Consider the following 12,041-nt stretch of genomic DNA (forward strand, 5'->3'; position numbering starts at 1 on the left):
AATTGGTCAGAAAAAATATATTTAAGTTAAAATTTAATTATTAAATATTTTTCTGACCAATCACAAACTTATAACACATAGAATGACACAAACTGTGAAACAACAGATTAATTGTTATGGTACATCTTCAACCCACCAAAATTACTCCTCCTACTATTATTTTATCAAACATGTTATCTTCATCTCTGATAATTTCCTCCATTGTTCTGCTAGTATTTCTATCTCCCACTACACCCAACATCAACACATTAATCCCAAGTATAATTAGGTGCAATACTGGAGATGATTTCCCCTTTACAATCCTCATAGTAGTATCATGAATGACTTCATGCTATCAGCTAAAGCAAATTTTAAATTGCGGATGTAGTCATGTTTACTATGATTGTGGTCATTGTGACCGTTGCGGTATGAATTATTTTGTAAGTAAAAAACATTTTTGACAAAGATGCGGTTACATTGTAGCCAAAATGCAGCCAATGCGGTTACATTATTGTAATTCGGTGTCATACCGTAATTGTGGTGTGATACGGTTGCGACGATCACCACAACCGCAATGTTAGGTCGCATCACGTGATATGGTCCGCAATTTGAAAGACCGACTATAATGATAGCCAAGGAAAACCATTAAACTTCCAATTTCATTTATTCTAATAAGTTAAAGTTAAGCAACTGAACATTGGATAAATCTCACCAGAGCAATGAGAATATATAAAGCCTAGCTAATAATACTTATCCGAAGATACATAAAAGAGAACAAATAGAGAAAATGCTCTCTTTACCATGACCCATGAACCTCCACAGTGTCAATGTCTTGAAAGTGTTAAATTGTGAAGAATTCACCAGAAATTAAACTTTGCTCTGACCAAACTTGCACAGAAACAGAAGATAACTTACTAATAGCGGTGTATAAGTTGCTTGTATGCATCTTTGTGCGATGAGTAATGATCAATTTCAGCCTGTACATGATAAGTTACATTAAGCATCAAAATTAGCTTTGTCGAGATAATTATGGAAAGGGAGGGAAGGGGTAAAAAACTTAAAATAGTCTCAAAAATATTAAATGTGTGTCAAATTAGTCTTTTTTAACATTTTTTATAATTATAATAAGGGCTATCTTGACTCACATTTGCGATCTTTAAGTACTAATTTGAATTTTTATTTTTTTGGGTTAAAATAATACACCCAGAATTTTGTGATGATCTGGCTAGAGAATATAGTGAAACAGCAAACCTTATGCAGTTATGCTCCATAATATATAAAAAATTAATGAATAACATATAATACCATAATGGTAATTTCTGGTGTTTTCATCCCTATTTTATGTAGTAATTCTGCCATTTCAATAGAATATGATTATGGTCTTGTCAAGCATTGCAATCAGTGTACACAAAAAAAAATCTAAAAAGATAAAGTTTAGTTTAGTATATTACTTATCAAGTATTTTCAAGAATCAGACATCTCTAATTAATTATGTTCTAAGGAATAAGTCTTCTGTTCAAGTGTGAAAAGCATTTTATATTCTGAGGAATTATTAATTTTGAAGCATAGAAGTCCAACACACACCTTTCGAATTGCTTTTATGGCAATCAGCAACTTTTCACCAATAAATTCCTTAATGATATCATCCTCATTGAGAGCTTCCAAAGATTCAGAAAGTGATTTTGGCAATCTCTGAAGATTTTCTGGATTTGGAAATGTATCTGTTTTGTACATGAATAAATAGTTTGTTATTTAATCAATACAAAAACATAAAATTGTAAGAACCCGAATTTTCTGACCTTTAAGCAATTCGGAAAAAGAAAACTTAGTTTTAAAAATCATATAAGCTCTTCACTGATACAAATAATCACTATACATTATGCATGTTGTTACCAGCTTTGTAATCAAAGGTTATATGAACTTACCAACAGGATCAGGAAGAGAAAGATGCCTACGAAGACCATCGATGCCAGCAGCAATAATTGCAGCCAATCCCAAGTGTGGATTTGCAGAACCATCAAAAGCTTTAATCTCAAAGTTGCTGATTTGACCATAAGGAGTTCCGGGTGGAGATGCAGCTCGCAATGGAGCCTCCCGATTTTCATTTCCCCAGCACAGGTACGCACCACTCCATGTGTTGGGTTGTAACCGATCATAACTGCGAGGCAATTGAACAGCAATGTAAGAAAAGGTAGCAGCTTCATTTAAATAAGAAATAAATGAAGTACAAAATCGGGTCACTTGCAAATACTTTGCACTTTTTACTTGGAATAACAAATACATAGACATTATATTATCTGTTTTACTATAATGCTTGCGAGAATAGAGAAATAAAACCGTTCCTAGATAATAGATCAAGACTGAAAAAACTAATTGTATAATTTAATGACATGAATAATGTCATGGGTCAAGAACCTGTTAGGAAGTGGTGCTATAAATGCTAAAATTGAAGGAAGATGCTGTAGAACTCCAGCCATAAATTCCTTTCCCACAGTTGATATTCCAAGTGTTGATGATCCATCAGATGCCATAAATACGTTTTCGCCATTTTGCCACAAGCTAAGATGCACGTGGGATCCAGAACCCAAATCATCTAATGCATACCTTCAACATGGCAAGAGAACACTATATTATGTACCAGAAAATGTTTACTTTTGAGCATCACAGAAGCATTTTTTAAGGGAACTTTGATTCTCCTCAGTTCAAAATCTCATTTAAAGTGAACACACAGGTATGTATACGCAAACTTATGTAACTAATCCTGCCACTTACTTCGGAACAAAAGTTGCCAGCAAGCCGTGCTTTCTTGCAATTGCCCGAACAACTTCACGAGTGTAAACTAAGTTGTCAGCAGCTTTAGTACAAATGGTATATCCCAAAGCGAACTCAAATTGACCTTTTCCCGCTTCTGCATGTAACTACAATATTAAAAACAAAAAATTGAGTTCAAAAGTGGACCACAGATAACAGCTTCTAGAAAGGAAGCTTCTGAATACTTTTGAAAGGCCACAAAGCTAATTTTAAGCAATATTTTCAAACATTGAAATGAAAATGATCCTTTTAGGGACTTCATTCATGAATAATGGCCCAAATGGTTCATGTTCTCTACGGGTCTGTTTGCGAGTTGGATTTTGGAGGGGAATGAATGGAAAGGGAAGGCTTGAAGGCCATGAAATATATTGGTGAGATATCTCTGAAGCCTTCCCTTTCCATTTCTTCCCCTTTAAAACTCAACTCGCAGACAGACCCTAAAGCTTTAAAATGCTTACATTCAGTGATATGCATATTCTATTTTTGTAATTTCCTGGTAATAATCATTACTTCTGGCTAAAGCCCGTAATTAGGTTTAGGTTTAAAGTAATCTTGAATCTTATATGCTCTTATTTACATTAAACTGTCGAAGTAATTTTGAGAAAGTAAAATAGATATCCAATGGAAATCAGAAGAAGCCATAATCATATCTTTCATATGCAATCATGTTATAAGTTGTTTTTTACCTGTTCTACTGAAATTCCCAAGGAAAGAAGAGCAGCAGTAACTTCACTAAGTACTGGGTAAGCAGCATCAAATGCTGACGACGAACAGTAAGGACTCGAGTCAAATGGTACCCATTCTTCTTTTCCATCCCTGAAGGGTTTTATTCCATATTTTTAACTTGTTAATATGGGAAACTACACTATTCAGACTACATGGTAACAATATATATCATACCTTGTTAGAGGCTTTAAGAGATAAAATTCATTCTCAAATCCTGCATTTATTTCCTGGAAGCAGACTTAAAAGTTAAACACCATACAAGTTCACAGATAAGATAAGCTCTGCAACATACCAAGTTAAATTCACTTTTCAGAATGTTGGAAACTCTTCTTAAGGCCTCTCTTGGACAATATTCCCATGCTTCACCAGGTTTGGTATGCATATCAGCTAAAACCATTTCCTCTTGCTTGCTCCTGTCACAGACGAGAGTATAATCAGTTTTAAATAATTCAGCCTGTCTTCTCATGATGATATTTCTGCAGAACAGAAAAACATGCAGGTTAAGATAACTCCCATAAAGGAAGACAAGCTCTTGATCCATGCAAGTGTATTTTACATAAAGATGATTATTCGAACAATCAAACACAAAAATAATATCTAATGGGAAAGAATAAAAAAACATTACATAATTAACAACATAAACAAAAAACACGAGGATAAAGATTCTGAAAAATCAGAAAACTGTGCTAAGAAAAATATTGAGTACCAAGGAATTCTCCGTTTCGTAGACAAATCAGGCATTAATCTTGTTTCGCCAACTGCCGTGAGACCACTCCCATTAGCTGGCCCATCCATAAAAGAACTCATTCCCATGCTCGCAAATGTTAAACCAATGCCACTCTTTCTAACAACATCGTCGAAACGCTTCCTGGGAATAGCCTGAAACAAAATTTCACAGCATCTCATTAGCAGAAATAAAAAACATGAATCACTAACGTGTCTATAATGACCTTTTGTAGATCTGGACAGCAAGAAATAAATGCAATTAGCAAACATAAGTTATTTTATCCCAGTAAATGAATAAGGGATGAGGGATGCAGCTTCAGAACTTCCAAGAAAGTCAGCGATACAAGGGAGAAAAAGAACAGTAAGAACATACTTCCAATTATGCTACTACAAATTCTGCCCAAGATACTATTAGTGATGATCCTTCACGAATAGTTCATCTTCGCATGTACTATTGCATAGCAAAGAAGACTTGCACATTAGCCATGACAATTTTTCTATAATTTATATTTCTATTTATTAAAAATAAAAGTCTCCATCAATTGGGAAAACTCATTTTACTTTAACTTTGTAACAAATAACACATACTAACTATTAAGTATCCTTGAAGTGTCTACAAGTCCAGTAAAGCTATTATGTAAACCAGCTATATATCACTTACAATGTATAAGTGCCCAGTAAAGCTATTATGAAGAGATGTCGAGTGTAATTAGGCAAACCTTAGGGAAGGGCAGTGTAGTTTCCCCTAAAGAAAAAGTACAATTCATAATATACAACATAAATGGTATGAGAAACTTGCAATTTAATTTTATTTGAAATGTAGAGAGAATAAATAAGTTTCCATCATTTGAACTTTCTACACCAAGAAGCATACATTTCTCTAAGCTTTCCTCACAAGGTGCAAACATGACATGTTTGAAGCTACACAAGACAATAAGACATGAATAGCAAAATAACATGAAGGGGCTTAACGGAAACTCACACGGCATCTGTGCTGTCCTGAACCATCAACCCATATGATACGAACAAGTGACAGATCAGCCTCAAGGCCATTATTATTTAACTTTTGGAGCAAATTTCTATGTGAATTAATTGCAATGTTAGTTGAACTAATCTTATAGAAGTCGATAGCATTTCGTGCAAAGATATCTTTAGCAGCTTCCACAGCTTCAGGAATTGAGAGATCACCATCAATGATTGCATCACGTAAAATAGAGAACACAACTTCGCGAGACTTCTTTGCACCTGTGAAAGCAAAAATCATGATTTTTGCAAGTAATCACCACACTCTAATGAGTACAGAGCTGATTTTTTTTTTTAAAGAGAGCAAAAATAATAGGGGAGGGACCCATTTACTCCCCATCCTGACCATCAATTCTAAGGAAATCCAAAGGTTTGAATTAGTGAGTAGATCTAAACCATTAGATGTCCATAAAATTGATGCCTAGGATGAGGAGTAAGTATTAAAAACTTTCTCTTCGAGTAAGTGGATCCCCACTCAAAATAATAAGCAAATAATTGTTGCACTTATGTTTCATATCAGAATGTCAAGCAATAACTCGCTGGATTCATCATATCAATGTGTTTGCCTCATTATAACCTTTGTAAATCCAAAAAGTTATGAACTTAAAAATATTCAAACACACATGAGTTTTGCGCTAGTTGAAATCATAATATGTGATTTATTTATTAGTAAGTATATGCCTAGGTACCTTGCACGCACTTTGGAGATTCCAGCATTGATGGAACCAAGGTAAAGCAGGGAAAGGGGCGATAAACATATAGGAACAACTTAAATGATAGAGGTTAGAGAACAAAAATAATTTATCCTCTTCACAAATTGAGCTATTGCCTGTTCTCCAAAATAGACCTGTCCCTCAATGAGCTAATGGTAGTTGGTACAATCTTCACTCCAACCAACTATAGAGTTTATTATAGGACGAAACATCGGGTAAAGTTTTATGGACGCTTGTGGTGTTGTTCTCCTAGAAACACAGCATGTGTCTTACATTTTTGTCACCTCATCAAGTTTTTATAAGTTTTCATTGATGGGCTAAAAGAAAATAATACACATGTTATGATTTTATTATAAAAGTTAATAGTTTCACCTCACCACAAATACCCAAAGAAAGAACATTACCTTAATTGTCCTTTATGAAAACAGTTATTAGTTTCACCTTAGAAGTTACAACAAGCAGCAAGGCATTATGTTTATTTCGTTTTCCATGAATCAAATGGTTTTTTCTGATCTAACCAAGGCTTTACAATCAATATACACATGGCGTAAACCGATACATACGTGATATCATATGAAGAACCGAGTACCGAACCACAGCTGGAATAAATTACTATATTACAGTTTCATAAGCCAGGAAATATAAGTAACTTGAGCATAACTCATGTAACAATAGAAATATGATAATGTATTAACATACAGGTTCCAGGTTAAACTAAACCAAAAATAAATTGCCACTGTATCTCCTTCCTTGTATTGGAAAAAACAAAAACCAGTCAGCTTCGGTGTTGGCAAAATTTCAAGTGTTCAGTACTCAGGTTTAAATATCAAGGTAGAAAAACAAATAGCACATATTTCATGACAGAAGTTAAAAAGATAAACTTCAAGGTGGTGATTCACAGTAGAAGAGAAGCATGAGAAACTGAAACACCGTCAAAAAATCAATTACATAAAATCTTCAAATTAAGGTGAGGAAATAGATGTTAACCAACCTAAGTAGAAGGTTTCAGGAAATGCATAGCCATCAGTACTGAACATCACCTGAAATACAAGGTGTATTGTTGTGAAAAATTATATGCCATGGCAAGAAGTTAAAATACTCCTCTGCCAATTTACATGCTTCATTTGACTAGTCTAAAGTTTACAAGGCTTCTGATTTAGTTATAAAGGATAACAAGTCCTTTAGAAAATGCACTTTATATTTTAGTATTTTAAATCAAGTTTGTTATTTTATAAACATTTTGATCTCAAAAGAAACGGTAATAAGGTCATTTAGCAAAAGGTAATAGCTCATATTGTCACCTTTTTTAGTGGCGCCAGCTCTAATAGCTCTTTTACTGAAGATATCATCCCATGTACACTAAGCTTTGGAATTGCCAAACCAAAATCAAGGTAAACCTGGAGGAAAAGATTGTGTTATTTGCTAGTGAGCCTGTAATTCAAATTCATATCTAATAACACATGTCGTGGAGTAATAAAATGTTTGCCTGGGAGTAAACAGATGCCAGATATGATGCTTCCCTTGAGAATGGATAGGATGCATGTAAAAGAACAATCCGAGACTTTGAATATCTCTTGTCCTCGAGAACTGCACGGAGATGCAGAGGATTGGACAGTCTCATATCCAAATCTTTATCCCCAAAGCTAGTTACAGAAAGGAAATTAGTATACTAGGCAAAAGTAAGTGGTGTAATCAAGAAGAAAATCATGGGGATCTATCCTCAGGCCAAGTAAAATAGGAAAAGAAAGTCCGATTTTACGATATGACCGAAGTGTGGTGATTCCTATAAGTAGACAAGGCATGGACTAATTTAATCTCAAGAAATTGACTCATGCGTAGAGATCCAAATGTAAGATACTCCAACTCAATATGCTCAATATTTTCAAGTAATCTTCTAAATTTAAGTCATGCCAAACACTTAGAAACTCACATTATTTCAATAACACTTGGATGGCTAATATTTTGAAATTCACAGAGCTACCCACATCCCAAGTTTTTACTGTACATTCCCAAAAAATATTTGGCAATCAATATATGTACTAGAAATTAAAAACAATCCATTACCCTGTGTGTATCTGTACTGGCAAATCACAGGATTGGGCAACTTCCAAACTTTGCAAGAGGATGTAGTCAATAAGATTTTTGTTTGCTATATGGACAGGTTTCCCAGCTGAAAATATAAAATGATGAGTTCGAACACCATGAAACAGATCACATTATAACAAATTTGCATACACTACCCACCAGCTAACACTTGTGTGAGACCTTCCTCGGCATCCTTTTTAGCCACATTTGTATTGATTTCTAGGCCACTGCGGTATGCAGCTATGCTTTTCAAAGCAAATATCTCACCAGCAACAGTAACAGTAATGCTAAGGATCCCAGTTAAACCATTTAGTACTTATAAAGCTAAGAACTTAATGCACATATTTATTATGTATGTGTGTTTGTGTAGTTTATAGAGAGAGAGGGATAATCATATAAAGGATATGATTTCAACTTTGAGACAAATGCTTTAGTAAATGAATCCAATGTCCAAGGAGATCCATCTGGAAAATCCTGCAGGTGCATTGGATACATAATATAAGATAAGTTAAATACAAAAGTCAGTAAATAGCTTAGAGACAAAATATGAATAGAATTGAAAATACAAGAATTCAGGGAAACAGAAGTTAAAATATATACAATGGAACTATTGGTTGTTGATATCTAATAACACTAGCCTTAATTCACAGATTTTTGTTGGAATTTTTTTCGAAAAAGTTTTAACCTCTTCATAGATGTCAAATCTATTTAGACTTATAGCAGTTTGACATCCTCCATAGATAATGAGAGTCACACCATTTGGAAACATAATTGAAAAGAGGTTAAAGATTTTCATATGGCTAGATTTACTTTCAATTTCAACCAACAAAATTAATCAAAGACAGTGGGAAAAGAACACTGTAGATGACAACGTTATTAATAGTTAATACAAGTAAAACAAAGAGAACAATAAAGAACCTAAAAAAATAAAAGATGGCCAACAATCATGGAAATGCAGATTAAGAGTGAGTATAGTGATCTTACTTCATCAAGGATTTGCTCGGCCACACGTTCAATTCTTAAGATTCTACCAACAAAAGGTGTGAAACTCTTATGCCATTCTATATGATGCATTTTGTCCAATTTTAGCCCATCATCAATGAGTATGGTAGAGATTCTTGCAGCTTTGAAGCATGTTGAGCAGATGGATTGCAATCCAGTGCCTCTGCGATATTCCTCAACACCTTGCAAAGATGACGCGGATCCATACAGTTCAGCAATATCTTTTAAACTTCTCTGTCATCACAAAAAATGCTGCCGTAATAAGATTCCAGGCTGGAAATATTGAGAGTTCTTTTAAAAAAATATGGTCATAACATTTAAGCAAGTATTGAAATACCAGATTGAATTAAAAACTATAGCACATAAACTGAAAAATCTGCATCAATTTAACTGACCAGCACTCTGATTCAAGGAAATGAAGCCATGACTCACATAACATAACTGTTGAATGACATAAAGTTTTTCATTCTTACAGAAGACACTTCCAAATGCTTGCACATTTGAATCATCACATACTACAGCAAGCTCAAAACATAATGAACTTTAGGTTTGGCACTCTACAAACAGAAGCTGTAATGCTACAGTGACATTAAAACTCCAAGCCCGAATCAATAATTACTGCTTTCATTTTGATAGAAAATATTCTACAATCTGATAATTATTCTTTGAGAAAGGAAAAGTTTCTTCCTTCAACTTTACTTTCAGTTTATCATCCATAATTTTGATACTGTTTTCAATGTTTAACACTGACTGCACCATTCAACCCACCTATATAAGCAAGTGTGTTTTTATATTGTACTATCAGTTACATTAAGTTGGAATGTAGCTACCAAACTACCAAAACTACAATATTACAACTGCAATTGCTGCCGCAGTTTAAAACCTTGAAGCATTTAAACGGCCAAGACCAGAAAAGTTCAACTAAATATAGTACAGTTGAATTCGCAAAAGTTAAAACTCCAAGTCCTTGAGTATCCCTTTCAGACCATTGAAACATAATTCTCTCATTTTGGTAGAGAACTGCAAATTGCTTCTCTCATACCAATTTACGGTTCTTTTGCGAAGTGGTTTCCTTGAACGAACTGGATTTTTACTTACAGTTTAAGTAAAGAAAAGAAGAATAATCAGTAATGTATACTCACTTGCATGAATGAGTTACTACAAACAAGAAAGAATTGTATCCTTAGGTATTTCTCTTATGGTAGAATAGAAGTTGATTCAAACCTATAAGAAGCAACAGGGCTATAAAAACCGGTATTTGACAGGGTAAAGTACTTCATACATTCCCTATCAGTATAATGTATATGGACAGCTATCTCTCGCGCACAGGTTTAGGTTTGGCCTCAATGGAAAAAGTCATTTTTGCAGCTTTTGTTGTTGCCGGAACTATGTGGTATGGTTCAGCAACCACCGCCTACTACATACCCACATCCGTTTCAGTCCCTAAACTCTAGTTTATTTTCTGTTCGTTTTTAAGGTCAGTTATAATCCGTTAAGTCTTGATATGTCATCTTCATGAGGTGTGTCATCTTTTCATGATGAGGTATTAAAGACACCGATCCCAATATCATGCTAAAAATAGCTAGGATTTCTTTGGGAATCACCAAAACCGTATCACGAACCGCATGGATCGCAAATACCCACAATTATCCTAAAGGTGCTTTCATAGTTCACCGAAACCGTTATTTAAAACATTCGTTACATCATCTATAAAAGAATTCCAGTCAACGGCAGGAACAAAAATCCATTTTTTTTCCTGGACACTAAAAGCAAAGCAAACTTTCTCTACAGAATCATAGATGAATGACATGAAACTAAAAGAAAATGGTGTTCCAACACTGCACCCTTAATGAAGATGAAGAATATACCTTGAAGGATAGAGAATGTTGTGAGAAAGTGAGTGCATCACCAGATGCTTCAGAAAAAGCATTAATGAAAGGGAAGTTAGAATCAAGAGCAACTAAGTTGTGAGCATGTGCATCAACAAGCTCCACTTCCTCAACTGCTTTTCTCAACTCACTGAAATCCATTCTCTTCTTTTCTCTCTCTTTTTGTTTTGCAAGGTGACTTTGACTATTATTGGATATATATAGCTGGGTCACAAGGAAAAAACCTCACCCATGTGTACCATCCACAATTATAGTGCGAGTGAGTTTTACCATACCCACCCTATATAAGTACACATATTTATAAAATAATTAATTTTTTGTTTTACTTTTTATATATATTATAGTTTATTTTTATCATTTTAAAATTATATATTATATATTTTATTATTATTTCATAATAAATTATTGTCATTTCACTATGATTATAAATTTATCATATGAATATATTATCATTTATGTTATAATTATTTTTATATATTAATTATTATATATTATTATTTATGTAATAATTATTTTTATATATTGATTATTATTAAGTATATATATAATTGAATACCTGCTACACATATGGGTGTCCATAAATAGTATGGTTGTGCGGGTTTGGGACAAAAAAGTATTTTATATATCTATTCAACTCTGTTGTTATCCGTAATTAAGGTTGTCTTTTCTAATTATAACTTCCCAATCTAATGAATCTGGGTGGTAGGGAACGGAGGTGAATCACAATACCAAAAGTCCATGGTCACCATTCAAAGTCCTATCGTTAGGGTTTACCATATTTGTTGAGTGATTTAAACTTGGTTGGATTTCAAAGCAAATAGATTAGATCACATGAGGAACCATTTGTTATACAAAAAGAAAATAGTATTTGGGTTTGATTTTGGTTTGTGGGGTTACACTTTTGTCACTAAGATTGGATTCATTGTACAATTAAATCTCTCATCGTGCGAGTAGGATATGAGTGAGGTCAAGCAAATCCAAAAGTTAAAAAAATGTGTGCATTATTTGTTATTCACTTTCGATTATTATTGACTCTTCAAAAAGTAATACAACTGGATGACAAATGATATATTGATCGTATAAAAAC

The 12,041-nt window shown here is 33.8% G+C and overlaps 1 protein-coding gene across 1 annotated transcript; it reads right to left on the reverse strand.

Annotated features, from left to right (window-relative positions):
* LOC109360875 (protein fluG) lies at positions 609 to 11,159 on the reverse strand. The gene is made up of 18 exons (XM_019606060.1): positions 10,934 to 11,159; positions 9,048 to 9,299; positions 8,470 to 8,537; positions 8,223 to 8,338; positions 8,043 to 8,148; positions 7,465 to 7,621; positions 7,280 to 7,375; positions 6,970 to 7,018; positions 5,225 to 5,487; positions 4,223 to 4,395; positions 3,809 to 3,929; positions 3,691 to 3,743; positions 3,477 to 3,606; positions 2,752 to 2,897; positions 2,395 to 2,583; positions 1,905 to 2,137; positions 1,564 to 1,700; positions 609 to 956 (listed from the first exon to the last, which is right to left on the reverse strand). Exons 1-18 carry the CDS (start codon positions 11,093 to 11,095, stop codon positions 894 to 896), a joined length of 2,514 nt encoding a protein of 837 aa, XP_019461605.1. The 5' UTR covers positions 11,096 to 11,159; the 3' UTR covers positions 609 to 893.

The sequence above is a fragment of the Lupinus angustifolius genome, chromosome LG11, assembly GCF_001865875.1.
Source record: "Lupinus angustifolius cultivar Tanjil chromosome LG11, LupAngTanjil_v1.0, whole genome shotgun sequence".
Classification (NCBI taxonomy): Eukaryota; Viridiplantae; Streptophyta; class Magnoliopsida; order Fabales; family Fabaceae; genus Lupinus; species Lupinus angustifolius.